This window comes from Eurypyga helias, unplaced genomic scaffold (genome assembly GCF_000690775.1).
Source record: "Eurypyga helias isolate BGI_N326 unplaced genomic scaffold, ASM69077v1 scaffold41802, whole genome shotgun sequence".
NCBI lineage: Eukaryota > Metazoa > Chordata > Aves > Eurypygiformes > Eurypygidae > Eurypyga > Eurypyga helias.
Genome location: NW_010234815.1, coordinates 24,498 through 44,675, shown reverse-complemented (window position 1 = coordinate 44,675; position 20,178 = coordinate 24,498). Strand labels below are relative to the sequence as shown.

The 20,178-nt window shown below is 47.1% G+C and overlaps 1 protein-coding gene across 1 annotated transcript in view; it reads left to right on the top strand.

Annotated features, from left to right (window-relative positions):
• LOC104505843 (exonuclease mut-7 homolog) overlaps positions 1–19,273 on the top strand; it is a gene marked incomplete at both ends in the record, with an annotated part of 40,765 nt that extends 21,492 nt beyond the window's left edge. Inside the window, 8 exons of the mRNA XM_010146571.1 lie at positions 3,983–4,121; positions 4,472–4,685; positions 5,393–5,502; positions 6,645–6,855; positions 7,974–8,140; positions 10,463–10,633; positions 17,380–17,433; positions 19,142–19,273. Of these exons, the coding sequence (XP_010144873.1) occupies positions 3,983–4,121; positions 4,472–4,685; positions 5,393–5,502; positions 6,645–6,855; positions 7,974–8,140; positions 10,463–10,633; positions 17,380–17,433; positions 19,142–19,273 (1,198 nt within the window). The remainder of the gene's footprint in view (positions 1–3,982; positions 4,122–4,471; positions 4,686–5,392; positions 5,503–6,644; positions 6,856–7,973; positions 8,141–10,462; positions 10,634–17,379; positions 17,434–19,141) is intronic.
• Positions 19,274–20,178: the final 905 nt, after the last annotated feature.

Sequence of the window (20,178 nt, the reverse complement as noted above, 5' to 3'; positions counted from 1 at the left end):
CAAAGGCAGAGGTACCAAAAAAAAAAAAAAAAATCTGCATTAAGAAGGGTTCTTACTCCTTGATTACAAGTGCACAGAACTGTGCCAACAGCCCCCGGTCAAGGATTTCTGTGAACCTGCTGGTGTGGGAGGAGCAGGGCGGAAGGATGGAGGGAAGAGGGTGGCCAGGTTCCATGCTGTGTGTCAACAAAGCTGTGTGAAGTTGAAAAGAGGCTCAAAATTTAAGAAGGCACATATAGCCACCTAAACTATTAGCAGCTGTCTGACCCCCACAGCAAGCTAGATCTGGAGGAGTATGAGGGCTTTGTAGTTCTGGTTCTGGGTATTCTGTGCTGCGTCACCAGAAAATGGCCCAGGATGATCCTCTTCATGCACCAGTGTCCCAGGCAGTTGCCCAGCTTTGCTGTAGGTAGGAGGAAGGGATGCATTTGAAAAAATGACCCAATGCAGATGATTTGCTGACCCCAGTAATTCACTTCTGTACTCGGAGAGTGCTGGTGTGTCTGCCATGCTTCAGCGATTGTCCACCAGATGTTTGAGAAAGTTGTTCAGAGAGAGCTGTGTTTGGCACCCTTTTTTAAACCTGTTTTTTCCTTCATGCAGAAAGGCCTGCACGTGTGCAGGCTACTGCAAGCCTTGAGGAACTGCAGAGCCTGCAGGTGATACTGCTTGAGGATCCTGTTAGGATCTTGCCCGCGACTGCACAGGAGCTCTGGAACCTCGGGCTGGAGGAAGTCTGGCTGGTAGCCCATCAATACTCAGCCCCGTAGCCTCTGTGCCCACGTGTGTTCGTGACCCGAACTCCTGCAAGGCTGCAGGCTACCGCAGGCCTTGGGTTCAGAGTAATTATGCAGTCACCTTGCTGGCCTGCTACCATCAAGCAGCATTCTCTCCACTCATTCGTGTGCAGGAATTCATCTAATTGGATTCTGTGCACAGAAGAGGACTTGCCCCTGACTGCTCAATGCAAATGCAGGAGAGCCCTGGGCTGTGCGTTTGGAGTGCAGCGTAGCTCAACGCCTTGCTGCCTTCGCGAGCGATCGCATGTTTCCAGGAAGAGTCAAGGCTTTTGTCAAAAACAGAAGAAAGGAAGCAGTGATGATTTTGGGGTTCCTTAGGACTCTTCCATTGTTGAACACATCGGTCACTGTAATGCAGCAGGGTGCTGTGCTGGACTGGACTTGGCACCACTTGCCTGACGTCTTTCTTTTACCTTCACTGGTGAAATGTGTTAGGGTTTTTTTAGCATGGCTGTTGCATGCCTCTGCACACCCACGCTCATCAGTTCCCTTGTGTTGTCTGGGCCTTTCTGTTACTGCAGCATGTGCAGTTGTATGCAGCTGGTTTGGGTGCTTCCTACCTAATGTTCTTAGTGCAGGACTTTCTGCTGGTGTCATGCCAGAATTACGAACTCTGTCTAACAGACAGCATCTGTCACTGGCTGCCTGGTTAATGCCAACACCTCACTGGGATAAGGAGACCATTTTAAGAAGACCAAGCCTGAGATTGAGAGAGGTTATCTGCTTTAACAGGTTTATCATCAGGTTTCATGTCTTCAACATTACAGTGAATTTCCATCTCCTGGAAAGGTGTTGATGCAAAAACTGCAGCTTTCATAGCTAAAGATCATAGAATCACAGAATGGTTTGGGCTGGAAGGGACCTTAAAGACCATCCAGTTCCAACCCCCCTGCCATGGGCAGGGACACCTTCCTCTAGACCAGGTTGCTCCAAGCCTCATCCAGCCTGGCCTTGGACACTTCCAGGGATGGGGCATCCACAGCTTCTCTGGGCAACTTGTCCCAGTGCCTCCCCCCCCTCTGCGGGAAGAATTTCTTCCTGATATCTAATCTAAACCTCCCCACTTTCAATTTAAACCCATTACCCCCTGCACTGTTGTAAACATGGGTTATCACAGGTTGGACTAAACTGTACGCTATGTCTAACAGATGGCCTTGGACAGTTCATGTGCTGAGCTTCATGGATCTGATCTTTCTCCTAGGGCAGATCTGCACTGATTCATGTTCAAGCCCCATAACCTCAGGAAATACGACACAGATGTAATCACCCTTGAAACACTGTCTGCAAAGGCCCACTTCTCCAGACAGTACATGGCTTTCTTGGAGCACAGGAAACTCTTGTCTGTCTAGGACATGCTTTTGCTTAGCTCCTCTGAATTGCTGGAGCTGCCCTCCTCCTCCCTTCTGAAGCTGCACCAGCCACCAGCTGGGAGCCAGAAGGCTTTTGCATGATGTATAATCCCTCAAAACACAAAGGGGCACTTAACAGGACTGTGACTTCGCCACAGTCTCTGTGCATCTAGAAAGACAAAGAACATCACTGAAAACCCCCACATCTCTCTGCTCTGGGAATCCTGTCTCAGGTAGGGGTGGAGTGTAGGCATGCCAATTAGGATGGGCTCTGCCATTCATGAGGAATTCTGACATGTAAAACCCTTTGTGCCCCAGTTGACTCATCCAGTCACGATACCTGCTTCAGTAGCTGCTGTAAAATCAGCGGAGCCATAGAACCTAATGAAACTGTCTGCCTTATTTATTGAGCTAACACAGCAGCAGGTTCCCAGAGAGAGTGCACATGGTAGAGAACAAGGTGGTACCAGCATACAAATGACATCATCTCTGCCACTGGTCACGCCACACGTGGCTCCTGAACTCTGCAGGTGAGAATATGCCTGGAGACCTAAGACTGCACACCTTCATTAAATATTTTACACAAATATTGACTTCCCCGTGCACACAAACCCATGGAAAAGAGTGTTTGTACAGTGGAAGCTGCTGTGCTGTGAAATTAGTCACACAGTCTCCTAAACATAAGGTTAGTGGATCGTTTCTCAAATAATAAACCATTTCAAGTCTCTATGGGAAAGAGACTATCCAGAAATTTGTGAGATGTCCAAAATAGCTGGATATTTTTTATTAGTTTCTTCCCTCTGATTGCATCATCTGGCTGAAACACCACAGCAGTATGCTGACCTTCCACTTACAAAGCCATTTCAAAGGGCTCTGCTGCATTTTGAAAAGAAAACGTGCTGCGTAAGATCCTGTTGTAGGCAATCGGCTCGCTCATTTCTGCAGGTACCTTCCAACGTTTCCAGGGTGTTAACGCACACGTGCTTCATCTCTCAGTGCGGTGCCATCTGAAACCCAAATGGAGGGAGCAGCACAAGCAAGGCGCTCGGTCTGTGGGCTCAACTGGCTGTCTTCCCCTAAATATAGATGGTTTTGAGACTTTAACTCATTTCACCCTTGTGCATCACGGACACATGTTCTTGTGCAACCTCTGTGGCCATTTCACAGGGATGGAGAAGAAGCTGGGCAGCATCAGGGATGTCCATGAAGCCTTCCCAAGCCATTGCACTGTAAAATGATGAGGCAGAGTCACCCATTCCCAGCTGGTAGTGATCTTGATGTGGAGCAGTCGGAGAGTCTCTTTCTGAGCCAGTTTATGCCGTGGGGAAGTGTGAAGCTCCTGTTTGGACACAGTGCTGGTCAAAGCTGACTTCTCTGTTAAGTATTACACCGTGGGAGCTAGCAGACTTCCATGTGAACCTTGAGGACAAAAAGCAGTAAATCTAAAATGTGCTATCTCTGAATGTGGAAACAGCTGCCCAGCCTTGTCATCTGAGTTGCACTGGTTCTGGGAAAGAGCTGAGCACTGAGGAGAAGGCTTGGGACTGACTCCAGCAAGTGTTTTGGTGGGGGTGTTTTCGGCAGTGGGTACAGTGCATGTGTGTGGTGAGGTCTCAAGTGCAGTGCCATTTCTGTCACAGGAATAAAACGAGAGCATGAGTCAAGACTGAGATCAGAGGGAAAGTGAGGAAAGAGACAGTGAGAGAGAGTTGAGTGTCATGGGGAGGTAGGGAGACAGGGTGAAATAAGGGACTTAAGAGTTCTTGATGTTTCTCCAACCCAGGATTTCCTCTCTTTGCATGGCTTAAAGCTGTTGTATCTGATTCTGTGCAGGGTAGAAGAGGCTGCAAAACCAGATAATTATGAAGAGACTAAGAAGAAGGACTATTACCAGCTTCCTATTCCACGGGCAAATATTCACTTCCTGCAGACATGGGAAGAGGCACAGCAGTGCTGGGAAAAGGTGCTGTGGGTGAGTGTTACTGGTATTACTGTGCAGGGTCAAGGAGCAGAAGCTCCCTAGCAGGCAGGTACGCAGGGTTGTATGTGGGCCATCAAACGTCTCCCTTCCCGAGTCAAGAACAGCTACTTCCTTTAGGCTTCTCTGATTTGGGGAAAGTGTTGGGAATTGCTGTGCCAGGAAGGGTCCCCACAAGCATAACACAGGTGGGCTGTGGAAGTTCTTGTCTCTGTGGCAGCTTGCACATTAGCCAATAGATGCAATTGTTGGGAAGGAAGTGTTCTATTCCAGACAGGGGCTGTCCAGGCTGCTTTCCAGCATAGACAGTCTCCAAGTGAAGAAGGCTTTTGTCTGTGTTGCAGCCTGGGCAGGTTGTTGGCATTGACATGGAGTGGAGGCCTTCGTTCGGCATGGTTGGGAAGCCCCGTGTCTCCCTCCTTCAAATTGCTCTGAAGGATGAGGTGTTCCTGCTTGACTTGCCACGGCTCCTCGAGAAAGCTGAGACGGAGAGTGAGAAGGAGAAGCTTCCCCATTTCATCCAGATGCTCTACTCAGATGCAGCCATCACCAAACTAGGTAACATGCATCACTTCTCCCCGCCTTGGGTTTTTACACAGCTTATTTTGTGTAATTCCAAGTCCTCTTGGGGTTGTCATTCTCTAAATCCACTTACCACGGAACCAGCTTTTGTAGCCCTGGGTATTCAAACACTGCCGTGCCGAGATGACCAGTGTAACTGCCAATGATAGACATGTCTCCCCACTTCAGGTCAGACCCAAGATTTCTGACTTAGCCTCCCCCCTCAGACTCGGGATTGTCTTAGATCTGTACTAAACCCCAACTTGCACCCAACCTTCAGCGGCCTAGGGAAGTCTGCCATCCAGAGCTTTCTGGATTTGCTGGCCCTGTCCCAAAGCTGCTGTGCTGGACACCAGAGCTCTCCAACTTCCCGTGCTTGGTTTTATACTCTGTTGGGAGGCCTTTGGCAGGAGTTGTTAAACCTAGAGCTCAAGGGCAAATTCCTAATTGTCTTTCACTGACCTAGCAGATTCTAAGTAAGTTGATCTGAAACTGGGCGTTTTTCATCCACCTGTAGTCTTGACCCACAAGAGTGTCTCTTAGGGACAGGAGAGATGGGAGTCTGCCTTCTTCCCTGTCTGAACAGTATTTCCACCAATGTTTATACATCCATTGTCACTATTTTGACTCTGAACTGGAAAAAGCTGCATTAACCATGATCAGAGTTTTCTGACCTGTGTGATTTGGGCTTGTTTTTTCTCCAGGTTATGGGATGTCTGGAGACCTTAGCAGCCTTGCAGCCACATGGTCTGCTTTGAAAGACATGGATAAGCAAGCGCAAGGTGTGGTAGACCTACTCAGAGTAGACAAACAGGTGAAGATGAACACATGAAGATATGGAAAATGGTGTCTCCTGCATGTGCTCGTAGATAACTGTCATGAATTCACAGCATTGTCTTTCTGTATCCTGTATTGGCAGGGAGATGGCTACATGAGTAAATAGTCCTTTTCCGCTTGTGGTTTCAAGGGTAATGTTGTTCCGTAAAGAAGGACAGAACCATTCAATTTTCATCAAGAAAAAAAAAAAGTTCGAGCTTGATTTACTAATCCCTTTTTTTCATAACCTTTATAAAAGCTGCGCAAAAGGAACTGGAATGGAGACATAGCTCCATTCAGCTAGGACAGAGTTTCTGAGCACAAGTCGTACTTGAACTCGGTCAAAGTAGATTCTTGTAGGAATTCTGATGTTCCAATATCATGCAGTATTGAGGCAGATATTATGGAGTCCATGACTTGTAGAGAACTCGTAATGTTCATAGGAGGGCTGCTGGTAGATTCAGCACAGGAGTTTCTGTTCAGCGGAAGTGCAGCTGTCTCTGGGTTTGCACACTGCGGTCTTTAGCAGTCTGCAGGAATGTTAAGGACAATAATTTTAAAGGGTAAAATTTACAGTGTGTGCTTAAGGCTGTGGGCTGATGTGAACCCAGATCTTTGGGACTGATAACTTAACCTGGGAATTGCTGCAGGGTCTGAAGTACCTGCCAAACGCTATTGCCTCTAATCTGAGAAATGGCAATTGCAGAAAGGCCGTTGCCCTCTGTGTTACAGGAATACCTTTCCTCACTGCAACCAGGAGGAGAAAGGTGCTGAACTAGGGCTGCTATTCTTTTATTGAGTTGGTGCTCAACATTCTCCAGCAAGGCTGAGCACCCCGCAAACCTCTGAGAAGTCACAGTCACAGCCCTGCTGCTGTGATGCAAGGCTGTACAACAATGCTTTTTTTCCCTTCCCTGGCTATGAATCCTGTTTCTTTCCAACAAGTGTGTTTGTTAAACAAATAAGCAGACGCCGTATATATCTAATGCCATCCCAGCCCTTGTCTGAGACAACGGAATTCCATATGACAGGCAAGAGATAAAAATGAAAGGGTGGCTGCAAGGCCCCACCCACTGGAATAGGAGGTGGTGTAGAAGTTGTTTTATAACCATGTGCTTTATGTCTTTTTCTTTCTGTCAGCTGCAGAAGGGCTTTAGTGACTGGAAGAAGGTGGGCCAGAAGGTTGATGTACTGTCCCCAGAGCAGAGCTACGAGGAAAGAGGGTTCAGGCAGACGGAGAAAGGACTCAGCCTCTTGGTGCAACATGTTCTGGGGAAACCTCTGGATAAAACAGAGCAACTGTCTAACTGGGAGAAACGGCCTCTCCGGGAAGAACAGATCCTCTATGCAGGTCTGGTCACTGACTGCGGCAAGGTGCTACAGATTGTCAGTTAAAGGCTGTGTTTGTCAGTTCTCTGTCACACGAAAAATGGTTAAGTAGAAAACTAAGAAAATGGCTTTGCAGAATAGTTCCTGTTCAGAGAAGCCAGCACATGTTATGTTTGTCCTTCTGCAGACATGGCTTTAATGGTTGAAGTTTAAACTGTCCAGTGATTCATTATTTCCCTTATGAAAGAATTCCTGTGCTTTGCAGATTTTGTCTGATGAAACACCACCTCACTGGAACCTCCTCTCAGTAACTGAAAGGAAGAAAGTCTACTTCCTTCTGCCTCATTTAACAGCCTTTCTGGAAAACAAGTGCTGTGTTCATTTGTCATAGTGAAGTGCTTGTTAGAGCAGGGTTAACAATGGGTAGACAAGGTGTCAGTAACTGCAGCACAGAACTGGTACTGTGGAGGGACCAGTGGAGTTTATTGCTGATTACCCCAGAGTCAGAAGTCTGGGTCTAAATCTTTTCCTGGGTCATCAAAGGACAGTCTACTGAAGCGAACCACCCTTTGTTAAATTCAACTATCCTTGAAGCTGACACAGTTCCCACAAAAGTTAATCACTAGGACTTGTAAAACTGGCTTGGAGGCTTAGACAGTTCCCGTTGCAACCAACAGAAGCCGCATGGCAGTGCGTGTGGGCAGGTGATTGCAAACAACTAGGTTATTAGTTTTTAAGATGCCGCATCTAATGAGGAAGTTGCCATCCCAGAGCTGAGATGCGGTAATAAACCGTGGGCCAGCCACTGGTCAGTAACAATGGAGAGTAGAATGGGTCGGCTGAAGGTATGTTACGTGGTGGTTTGAAGAGGCGCACTACAATTTGCATTACGTTAGAGTCAGGGACAGCAGAGGCCCTGTTGAGTTTCCAGCTCCTCTGCCTTGGCGCTTTGGGATCATCTGTTAGGTTATGATGCTTACTGAATCGGTAAGAGAGTGCAGGGTATGGCGTTAGTTGGAGCTTCACAAGTTGTTTGTGTTCGGTGACACTTGTAAAGGTGAGGGCTCTTCCTCGAACCAGCAGAGCCTCTGTTTTACTTTTGAATGAAACCAGCTGAGGCTGATATTCCCTTATTTTCAGCTTCAGATGCGTACTGTTTACTGGAGATCTATGAGAAGCTCTGTAAGGATTCAGCGAGCTTTGGTCTGAGTTCAGACCTGACCGAGAGTCTGGTGGGAAAACCAACCATAAAACCCAAGGCAAAGAAGCAGCTGAATAAACAAGAAGTACCGTCACCTTCTGGACAGGTTTGTAAACATCTTCAAAGAGCTGCATGTTGCTCAAGACCCCTGCAAATCATATGTTGCCTTGTCTCTCAGTCACAGTATTAGCTATGCATGGCATGCCTGCTCGTAGTCTGTTCTCAAGACTATTGCAGCAAACATCTTCCTCGCTCCTCCCCTGTACTTGTAAGATGTGCTTTCTCCTTTGCCTGCCTTGGTTCAGCTTTCCCTGCAATTTTAGGTTCATTTGTCTTTGCAAAATGTTAGTGCAGGTCTATGTGGCAGAATCCAGGTAATCTTGCTGGTAGAAATGCTCCTTCCACAGTTCCTTAGGGGTCGTGGGTTTGAATTCTGGGGCCTAGATGTTGCATGAATGAGGTTTAAAAACTCTGACTTCCTTACTTTGGCTTTTAACCAAGCTTCTACACTTTGGTTTCACGTTGGGAATGCCTTCTTCATTGTGTCTGGAGTAGAAGTCTGCAAAATTAAAAACCAATCCATCAAAAAGGTCTTTCTGCTGATGGCTTGTCCCTGTCTTCCTGCCCACTACCACATACTCCATGACTGGCCTCCCTCTGCAGCATACGTTGTGGCAGAGCCTACAACGCCACTGCCCATAACAGGCAGTGACTCTGCTTAAATATCTTGGAACGTGACTGGTCTGAAGTTTTGACTGGTAGTAAAGTTTTACTTTTAAAATACAAACATCAGGTTGTTTATGCATCTATGAAAGTATTAGCAGAAAACCAATTTTGTATACTAACCAAGAAGCCTCATTATGGCTGTGTTTCCTTCTGAGCAGCCCCAAATGTGTATTTAGCTCCTGAAGTCAATACTACCTTCCATGGTCAGACTGAGGTGCTGTTGGTTATTGCCACCTTTTCAGGATGCGCCTTAGCAGGTGTCTGTCAATGTACAGGCTCCCATTAGTCTTACTCTGGCAGTAAAACAGAGAGCTGCTCAGTAGTTTCCTAAGGATTCTGTGTTCATGGACATACTGTATGTTACAACAGATCTGACTGGCTGCTGCAGAGATGGGAAAATAAGTACTTCAGGCTTGAATTACCTTGTGAACTCAGGGGTCATCTTTGTGTTCTGCGCAGTCAGATTCATTAACCGAGAGGTAGTTGGTAAAACCTGGACTGGGACTCAAAAAACAGACTTCTCCTGACTGCATCCTGCATGACTCCAAGCTCTCTTTCCCAGTATTTCCTGGTCTATTATCTGAAGTGGAGCTAATGACACTATTCTCCTTTTTAAGCTTTTTGCTCTCTGCTGGCAAGAAACGTGAGGGAAAAAAACCTACGTATGACACTGCTGGCCATTGAGTAAACACTAGCTAAGAGCCAGCTGCTGCTTCTTTACCACTGTTTGAACAGAAGGAGCAGCATGGAGTTAGTGTCTTCCAACTGCCTCAGCGTCAAAGGGTCCGCATGATCCGTTAGCGCAGCACGCTGATGTCCCAGGCCGCAGCTGCATCCACCAAGGTCCTTGCAGGAGCCAGTGGCCATCCGGCCTACCCAGTGCTGCAGAGCTTTGCCTGCATGTAGTGGCTCCCAGGAGGTGCAGCACCACACAGGTTGACGTCTATCTGTGTGGTGTGTCACAGCGTGTCCAGGCCTGGTCAACAGCTGCAGAGCTCATCTGCAGCGCTGCAGGAACCCTGCTTCCAGACAGGGCAGCCCTACAGAGGTGGCGGCTGTGTCCTTCAGCCATCCCAGCTGATTTGAGGTGTGGCACCAAGCTGAACAATCCCTTCTCCATGAATTGTACTTGGGGGAGCCTCCCAGTGACAAAGTCCCCAACTGCAGCAATTGCCCCAGCAGCAGACATTTGAAATAAAAGAAGCAGAATTCAGGCACTGCCTATTTTTGAACTTCCAAAGACCACAAAGCTGACGTGGTTGCTTTGTCTGCCTGTTTCTCCCTCTGTCCCGCCCCCTTCCCAAATCGTAACTTTGGCACGCGTGTATTATGTGCACTCTGATTTGATAGGGGAGTAGCAGTCTTGAAGATCTGCTTCTGACTTCATGACAGTGAGTGTTGTGTGGAGCACGGAAGGCCGGGTTGGTGTCTCTCCAGGGAAAGGCTGCAGATCCTTGGTTTGGGTGGCCAGCTGGCCAGTGAGTGAGTGGCTAATTCACAACTAGCCCCATCACGTGCTGCCTCCTGATGTAGAAAAGACATGAAGGAGGAAGTAGAGGTGTTGCAGAGCATGGGGATATTTGTAATACAGGTAGGGGACAGTTGGGTTTGCCATGGTGGGTCAATGCAGGGTGGCAAACCACAAATGTACTGGAAATCAGCCTTCTGTTGTGCTCTTTATGGATCTCTTGCCTTTCCATAGCAATGCAAAGGACGCAAGGAGGAGACATCATGTCCCCCTCCTCCCGTCTCCCCAAAGGAGTTCAGCGTGGTCTGCGATAACATGCTGCAAGGCCTCGGGCGCTATCTTCGCTGCCTTGGTGTAGACGTCCGGATGCTGGAGAATGAGGATGACCATAGGAAAGCTGCTGAGGTTAGTAATGCGTGTGTGTATGTTTACAGCTCCTCTCTGCGCTCCTCGGGGAAGGCCTGCTGGTTCCTATAACTCTGCGCTGGTCAGTCCCTCACAGTGAACAGGCCACAGGTGTACAGGAGCTGCCCTCAACAGGCCGCGTGCGTGCGGGAGCTGCCTGGCACATGCTTCCTCCTGGGCCCATGTTGAAACCCAGGTCTCTGGTTCAGTCCGGGAAGCCCTCACCTGCTATAGCCAGTCCCTAGAGCAGCATGTGGGCTTGGTTCTCCATTTCCAGGAGAGAGGAGGTGCGCAGAGTGCTGCGCTCTCAAACCTTACTTGTGTCTGTATGTTTGTGTCACTGACAGCTGGCATGTTTCAGGTCGTTGGAAGAACACAAGCAGAGAGTAAAGATGTGAACTGCAGTCTCAACTGTCTTTGATAGGGAGGTGATCAGAGAAAGAAGCCCAAAATTCACTTAGGTTTCTAATGGACTCCAGTTTGGGTTTGCAGGGAAGGTATTTGCCTGCCTTGTGGCTGTGTCAGTTGAGCGGAACCGTATCAGAAGATGGCTGTTCAACAGGAAAGGAAAAATCTCCATGGTAAATTGCCATATATAACATTTTAGCTGGCTGCCACCTTGGGAGATGACTCAAAGGTGATCAGCCACAACTTGCAGTGAATTATTTGGGAAAGGAAGAGTCTCTAACATACATGGGGACAATGACCATTGATCTGGACTCCCATGGCAATTTTGACCCTCCGCCTCTCAGAGGAGAGACACATGCTTCTTCATTTCAGACATATTTCTACCATGCCAGAAATGGAGATATCCAGCCCACACAGTGTGTTGCGATCAACTGTGCACTGATCACCCGGCCTGGTGTACAGGATGTTTCCTCTTCAGATATCTGCTTGGCCTGAATCCTGGGCAGCTCTGACTTCTGCAGAAATAATTAATATCTCGTCTCTGCCAAACTTGCACAAGTCATTTAAACCAACTAGTTCTCACTGCCTCCCCCCAAAGCCCTGTCTCTGCTTCTCATCCTGATACCTTATCGTGCTATGGACAGGATGTTTTACATTGCTTTCTCTATGGTGACCAGACAAACATCCTTTCACTATCAAAAGCCCTTGGAGTGTTACTGTGTTGCGGAGCCTTTGATCTGTGCTTGGATAATCAAAGATAAAAATAGACTCCTCCCACCCTGCTTTATATCTGGCTAGTCCTGATTTAATAGAAGTTGAATGTTGACCACCCTACTCCCAAAACCCTGTAAATGTTATTGCAAAGGTTTGGATCCTCGTCACCTAATATAAGAGAGAGAGTTTGGGCGTTGTCCCAGCAGTCTCAAAAGCAGTGTCCTGAGGATCACGTAAGTGTGTACAGTCAGTGTTGGTTCTTCATTGAAGTCACTTCAGTAAAATGATTTTTCAGTCATACTGCACATCCCCTTGTGCCAAGCACTCCTGAATCGCCTGGCATTTGCTCCTTACTGTTCTCATTCCCGCTGCTTCTTAAAGTGACTTCAAGTGTTGGTAGGCGGATGGGTCTTGTCCTTTACCCCCTGTTATTTGGAATCAGACTTCCCAGGCTAACATGAAGTCTGTCCTGTGTACTGCTTTGTGTTGTGCTGCTATTATTGGCTCAATGTTTTATCGTGGATGGCTGTTGTCATGGCAAGTTTATTGTGCCAGATCTGCAATCTCAGATTGGCAGGCCCGTGAGAGCAGGACCTCAGACACAACAAGCCAGGGTATCCCCTCATTTGTCCATATTTAGCTGCACTGAGATGACACCAGTTTGTGTTCTGTGTATTTAATGGTGCTGTGTAATTAGGACTTTATTGGAGAAGCGCCTGATTGAAAGTTACTGAACACAGAAAATCTTTAGAAATGTAAAGATAGTGGAAATTCATGCCGAAAAGCTTCTCTGGTTAAACCTGTCGTAATGATGAAGGCAAAGATCTTACAGTCCATCCCTACAACAACATTTTAGCCTCTCTTCATGAGCACCAGCCTGTCTGGAGGAGCAGTTTTGTGTCCACGTACAGGTGCCGTGCCATTTCCAAGTCTCTTCATTCGGTGGGGTGGCAGTAACATTTTTGCCGTGTTGTGTTTCTATCCCAGCCACTGTAGCACAACGCACGTAAGTGTTTGGCAAAGCAGGTATGCAGCTGGGGGATGAAATTTGTACCAGATGTGCTGGACGAGCTCCTGTACCTGACTTCAGCAGCCTGTGCATTGAGAGCCGGTGGGATTCACCATGTGGTTTCCTTGAACACATCCTTGCTTGGCAGCACTGCTCCGGTCCTGCGCCTTGGCTAGGACACCCTTCTGGAGGGCTTTGGGTAGTGGCCCACGCTGTCCCGAGCCTGGGTCCCTGCTGTGTGGTGAAACAGGGAGGTGTCACTTGAGAAGGGCTGTATGTGCCCACCCTTCCTCACCACGGCTTCATCCCGAGGTGAAGAATGGCTCCACCTGGTAAAGGATGCAGCATCCTTCTGTGTGTGCAGGCACCATTACTGGAGTAAGCCACCTTTGCATTCACACTTAGTCCTATGAGCGACATGTTCTTTCCAATGAATATGTTTCTCTACCTAAATCACATCCTATGCCTGTCATGTTTCTAGCCAGGTCTTCCAGCCTGTCTTCTGCAAACTTCTCTTTGCAGAGTATCTTAAACCTATCTTTTGGACCTTCTAGATGGATGATTGGAAGGAGGTGGGAAAGTTTCAGTGGGATTCCTCTTTTCTCTGCAATTTTGCAGTATCAGATGGATTGCAGCGGGATGCTTCTCATACTGACCTTAAAGGATCACCCACCAGCCTGGGAGATCTTGCAATGTTGTGCTTCAGGAGTGGAGCAGAAGCTCACGGGTTTAAACTGAAAGTGGGGAGGTTTAGATTAGATACCAGGAAGAAATTCTTCCCGCAGAGGGTGGGGAGGCACTGGAACAGGTTGCCCAGAGAAGCTGTGGATGCCCCATCCCTGGAAGTGTCCAAGGCCAGGCTGGATGAGGCTTGGAGCAACCTGGTCTAGTGGAAGGTGTCCCTGCCCATGGCAGGGGGGTTGGAACTAGATGATCTTTAAGGTCCCTTCCAACCCAAACCATTCTGTGATTCTATGATTCTATAAGCTTATAAGAAAACTTTGGTAGTCTCTTAGGTCACTAATTTCTAAGAAGAGACTTGGTGGAATCTCAAAGCCCCGTCAGTTGATATGTGGGCTGGTTTGGTTTTTTTCATGGACTGTGCACTTCGTCTTCAAAATCATCCTCATCTCTAAGAATAATTTGCATGCTAAGGCAGACTTGGTGTCTTTGAACTGTGCTAATAACCAGACAGCTGATAGAATTGGCTTGCTGCAGCTCCCATGGTGCAGAAGGTTCCCTTGTAAGGTTACACCTACTCCCCCCAAACTCCAGGTGAAGCAGCAATTTGGAGAGGAGTGTCTCAGGAACCAGTCAGAGCAATGTGCTCCTGGATCTAAATTGCTTTGGACTGGTTTGGAGTCATGGGACACAAAGGGTACTTCTAATATCGCAGTGAGCCGAGCTTCACATAGTGGGGGAATCTAATCTCTGGTCTCATCTCAGCTTTGAATGTCTTTTTGTATATTTTTGATGTCAATGACATTCTTCAGGTTTCCTAGTCCTTTTACGTCCCTCCAGTCTGCAGAGTAAATTTGCAGAGGACAGATGAAGAACTGTTCTGCCTTTAAGATCAAGACTTGCTTTTGATGTTTGATCAGCAGGAGGAGAATGTCTTTCATTGGAGACCTTGATAGAAGTGGGTCTATATTCAGAAACAAAATTAGGTCAGTGTTTTTGGTGTGGTACTGAAGGCCACATTACAAGATCATGCAATAACTACAATTTATGGTTTTCAGGAATGCTAAAGTGCAGGGTTGAAATACCAGCGGTATACTGCAGGACTGGACGGAGTGTGTTCATACCTGTTCAGCTCTTGGTTTACTGCCTATTTAAAAAGAGCCTGAGATAGCTGGCTTCAGGGTTGGACTGAGGTTTGTGATCCACTTCTCTAGCAGATCCTTGTCTGGGTGCTTTTCCAGCACACATCCTGCAGAAGATGCTTCCGGTCCACTCCCTTGTTGTCTGAACTGGGCCCTTGCTGGCCCAGGTTCAGGATCGCTGCTTCGCCTCTGCTGCTGCAAGAGGGTCACGGTTTTTCATGGACTGCTGCCTTGCTAAGGGAGCACTGCAGTGTGCCTCTACAAGGACGTGTGGCCATTGCCCAACACGTGTCACGCACGGCCTTTTCAGTTTTAAACTACAAATCTACAGCCTTGTCCTGTTGTTTCTTGAAACCTTCTTTGTCCCTAATTCAGGATCTTTTAGGTTCTCACGAAGCAGTCTGCCCTTGGTGCTGGCTTCAAAACACAGGGGCTCCCACTGCTCTCTCTCATCAGTCCTTGCCCTTCCAGGTCTCTTGTAGTAATTCTTTTGAGTTTATTCATCTCTGTGACATGAAAGTTGGCTAAACAGACAGGCACATTAAGGGCTAAATAGTAGTACCAATTTATTAGGGAGTGCTCTCTATCCAGAAGGTCTAGGCCTTTTCCAGAGGAAGTTGATATTATCTTTGTAATGGATTGTGCAGCTGAGGCCAGTGCCCTCTCTGCAGCACTTGGGGTGGAGCACAGATCCCCGATACCCACCCCAACACACTACCCTGGTCATTCTTTTCCTTTTATTTGCATCTCCCAGCATGAATCTCCCAGATGGTCCCAGCGCTTCCTTACCTCATTTCTGTCAGAGGAAAAGGAGGAATTGTGCCCTTTTCTCCAGCACGTAGCCTCCATGGTTTCAGTTAGATGTGTGCTATCACATGGCTTTTCTGGCTCTGCGTGCTTCTCCCAGTCGTTGTTCCAGAGGCGGAAAAACATGCTGGAAGAGTTATTGCTTTTCTCCTTTACATTTGATGTTCTTTGCCTGTCTCTGCAGAGCCATTTAGATAAGGGGATTTATCAAGCTTGAACTAATTAACCCTGGATGCAGGAAGTCAGAGTGGAGTGTTCCAGCTGTGAAATCCTCAGACTTACCCCGAAGCACACTTAGGTCTGAAGGAATTTCACATCTCTTTTCCCTTGTCAGCAAACCACTGTGGTGAACTTTTGCTGTTGCCCTGCCGGACTTCTCTTGCTCATGTGCAACAGGGGAGGTCTGTTGGCAGGGCTGTGCAGTAGCTCACACTGCGCGTAGTAGGACTGCATGCAGCACGGGCTGTCTCTGCTGTCACTTCGAGGTTCCTGTTCTTGGAGTTTTTTTCCTTTAATGAGAGGGTTGGTTTTGAAAGAAATTCGGTAATTTTGCCTGCAGGAAGATGCTTTAGACGTTGTTGCCAGTCACTTTCTCAGTGCAGAAATGGCAGCCAAAGAGTGATTTCACAAAAAAGGGAGGGAAGCGGCTACCTGAAAGGTCAAGATAGGAAAAAAATGGTTGCGTAGTTGACTGCACGGGGAGTTTGTGGCTTCAGAGCCTTCTTCCCCTTCTTTCATGTTTCCGTAGGTCCAGTGGATCTTAAGAGAATAGCTATTCAAGGCAGAGTTTGAAAAGCTTGGTTTATTTTTTTCGGTGCTCCCTGGCTGTACTTGATGGTGTCAGACTGTCTGGGAAGTGCAGCAGGACTCTGATCCCAAATGTGTCCTCCTGCCAGGGCTAAGGAGTGATCCAGAGAAAGCTTCGGCAGCTCTGATCCAGAAGAGAGACCTCTGAGACACACATCTGGTAACAGTGAAAAATACGAAGGCTTCCAACAGAATCCGAGCCAGAGGAGAGAAATAACCTCATGCCTACCTCGAAGTGCCAATCTCTTGTCAGCACTAGCAGAGCTGAAGTGCTGCTTCGCATGGGAATCCTTTTATCCCTATGGCCATTAAAGTATTTCCCTCCTGCAGGAGGGGGTGAAGGGGTGGGAGGGAGGGATGTCATTCAATCATACGAAGATCGGTCACACTTTCATCCTTGTGAAGAACTGCCGTTCCAGATTCAGGATCTCCTTTTGGCACCAAACCATTTGAAAGTGTCTCTTACGCGAAGGTCAGAGGTGTGGGTAATGAGTCCCCTGATAATTCAGCACAGACCTTTCCCTTGGAGGACAAGACCTCTGGTAGAAGCACAGGATTGCAAGTCAGGAGGTGACAAACTCTAAAGGAGATGTTCTTTGCAGCCTGGGAAGGGTGCGTAATTTCTGTATGCCTGCCCTTGGAAGAGTAACACCGTTTTGTCTTTAAGGAGTGGAGTGAGCATCACTGTTAATGGCCATGAAGTTTGCAGACACATTTAATGGTACATTTTTTAAATCTGGAATTATCTACTTAGGTTATTTTTTCCTTTCTCCCCTGTGCATTGCTGTGTGAGCAGAACTGCTTACTTCTTTGTGAACCAGACTGGAGAAATAGAAATAGTCTGGGTTAAGGAAAAAAATAGCAAGATAGAAAGGTTTTTGATAGGATTATTTCAGGGTGGAGCAGTTCCCTGGGCCATCTGCAGTGCAGATGCGCGAGTAGCTTGTTGTAGCACGTGTGAGGCAAGGCGGGTAGGGAGCGAGCGATACCTGGAGCTGCTGTTGCTGTCAAGACCGTACTGTTGAACCAGACCCAGACACTTGGCCTAATGCGTGTCTTCACTGGAGAGACATACTCGGTATCGCCAGTGCATGGTCTCTCTGCTTTGACTGAAAGGAAAGCTTGAAGCCAGTGTAACTTCGGCTCATGTTCATTATGATTTTCACTGTTTTTTCCAGATTGCCCGACAGGAAGGAAGAGTCATTTTAACCTCTGGACTCCCGTATCAGACTGTAAGTGTTCAGAGCTTCTGGCATTTTTCTGGCACTGTATCATTGTATGGTCTGGGATATGAAGTGTAGAGAAGAGGAAAAGTCAGAATGTGAATGCAACAGCTGGCTTGGCTTTTTCATGTTTTCTGCACTAAAAACTACATTAAGGGTCTTCAGAGGTTTGCTGTTCAGAATGACCAGAGCTCAGGGTGAATTCTTTTTATACTCCGTACGGCATCAGTGGGGAGAGTGATTGCTCTGCAGTGGGGAGGGGGGGTGGAAATCCAGCCAAGCAATCCGGAACAAAGTGTTTCTGTTTGGCTTCACTGGCAGGTGAAAGGCAGTTCAATTCCCATGCTTTTTATCACAAAGATTCTTGTTTACTGACTGGCTCCACAGTGACATAGTTTCAGCACTTAAAGACATTTCTTCAGGCTTGGAAGGCAGAGAATAGAAGCCACCAAGCATGGGTCCCGCTGGAAGCTGTAGAGGTTGTGTGTTCCTATAGATGCACAAAAAAATGAAAGCAAAACCCAGCCTTACCATCAGCACCAGATGTTCACAGCCCTTGGTAAGGCACACTTCAAAACGGAGTGTTGTGGGAATGCACTGAAGCTGTCAAGTCAGTGGTTGCAATGTTATGATGCTTGCTGCAAGCCCTTTGCACTTTCTTACTGCCCAAAATTCATTTGGAAGAGTGAAACTGTTCTGGATTACACACATGAGCCATAGTGCAGGACTTTGTCGTTACAAACTATCACCATAAAAGCTCCCAGCCACTCAAGTAGCTATTTGGAGCATTTGCAGAATGTAGGTTGCTAATATCCTACGTAACAGCTGAGCAGTGAAGAAAACTGCCCCCATGATGAGACGCTCTGAGACAAGTGCAGCCGTGCCACGCTACAGGTTCCTTATCCAGTCTGTGGTTCCTTGCACCTACAGTTGATGTAATAGGTAATGCAGCCCCCATCATAACCTTATTTGGCACAGCTTTTACTTCAAAAAGCTGTGCAGGAGTTGCAAAAGGAAAACAACTTCTTCCCAGTGTATGATACTGTGCTGGGAAGTGTCTGGTTCCTTTTGTTCCTTTGCCTTTGTATGCCTGGCATGAGGATGGGATGGCTCTGCTAGGCTGATCCTACCTCACTGTGAGCACTCATCGTATTCATAAAGATGTGTCTAGAACTTCACAGTGCTTGTTCCCAGACACAAACTTTTCTGCTCAATGTGGAACAAATGTGGAGGGACTGTACATCAACCACTTCAAATTTGTTGGCCGTCAGTGAACTCCAGGTGAAAGGGTGTATAAACTAGAAGGGCTGAAGGGGTAAAACTGTCATTGGACATCATCTCCATCTTTGTGCTCAGGGATACTGTGTGTCATCTGGCCAGGTTTCACGGGAAAGCTGTGATTAAATTCAGTTTCCTCTCGCTACCCCTGTCAGCACCACACCACCAAATTATAAATTCAAGGGGGCTTAGGCAATCATGCTTTATATATATACAAAGTGCTGCAGTGCTTCAGTAGTCTCAGAGCTGTTGCAGCAGTGGCTGAGTGTTAAATTGCCAATTAGGCTTGTTGGATGAAAATCTAGACTGTACACATACTAAATCCAAATATTATTTTTAATTAAAACCAAAACAAGTGTATTGGGAAAAAACCCCATGGATCACAGTGCATGGAGTGCCTCATTTATTGTCTTTTTGGTATATGACTTGTCTTTTGAAGCTGCAGTCCCAGGTAGCAGAAGGAAGGTGTTTCTCTGTGAACTGCTCAGAAAAGGCAAAAGAACAGGCCCTGCAGGTTCTGAAGCACTTCAATGTTCAAGTATCCCTGGCAGATATCTTCAGCCGCTGCCAGGTAGGACACGGCTTGTTTGAGTGAAAGTTCACGCTCGCTTGCTGTTCCATGCACAGCAGGCACTGCTTCAGCTTTTTGGGTCTTGCACTCAGTGTCTTTCTACTTGGTTCCCAAGATTTCTGCTTGAACCTTGGCAACGTCTTGCAAAGCTGTGAGGAGCGGTGAGTGTGCTAACATCCATCACAAGTGTTGATGGCTAAGTCAGAAGATCGGAGGCACTCACTGCATCTGCAGCTTTGCTAGAAACTCTGCTCTTTTTCTGATTTTTGGGACTTGGCATGTGTTTTGCCATTCACTGTCATGGTTATAGTCTCTTTGTTGCTGTGTTGTCTGTCTAGGACACATGCTGTTTTAATTATAAACCGTGTTTAATTATGGCTCTGTGATTCTGATAACACTTAATTACTTTAATAGCAAGATTTTTTTTAGGACTGTTTTTTTTTTTTTTCCCAGAAGCTATTAGGTTAATTCATGTCCATGCTAGTTGATGACTCTAGATTGTGTTTGGCACTGGATATCTGTGGATTGTTGTTAAGAAGAAGTTTTAACTGTGTTAGCTCAAGTCTCCATCTCTTCCAATTTCACTCTCATATTTGTTATAGTAACACGCTGAAACCTATCCCTTCAAAAACTGTAATATAAACCAACTTACAACTTTAACATCTCTCATTTTATCAGTGTTTAAAGAGAGAAAAAGAAGAAATTGCAAATCTGGCTAGAAAAGGAGCTTTCTCTTAGGGATAAACAAGCCAGCTGAACACTTCAGTGAAGTCTGGCTCAGTGCCTTGTGGTTGAGCTCACGGGGTCTCCTGGCCTGGTGGAACTGCACAAGTGCTGCAGGGATAGCAGTGACTTCTGAGCAGACTCACCAGAGAGCATTTTCCAGAACTCTGCTTATATCTGCT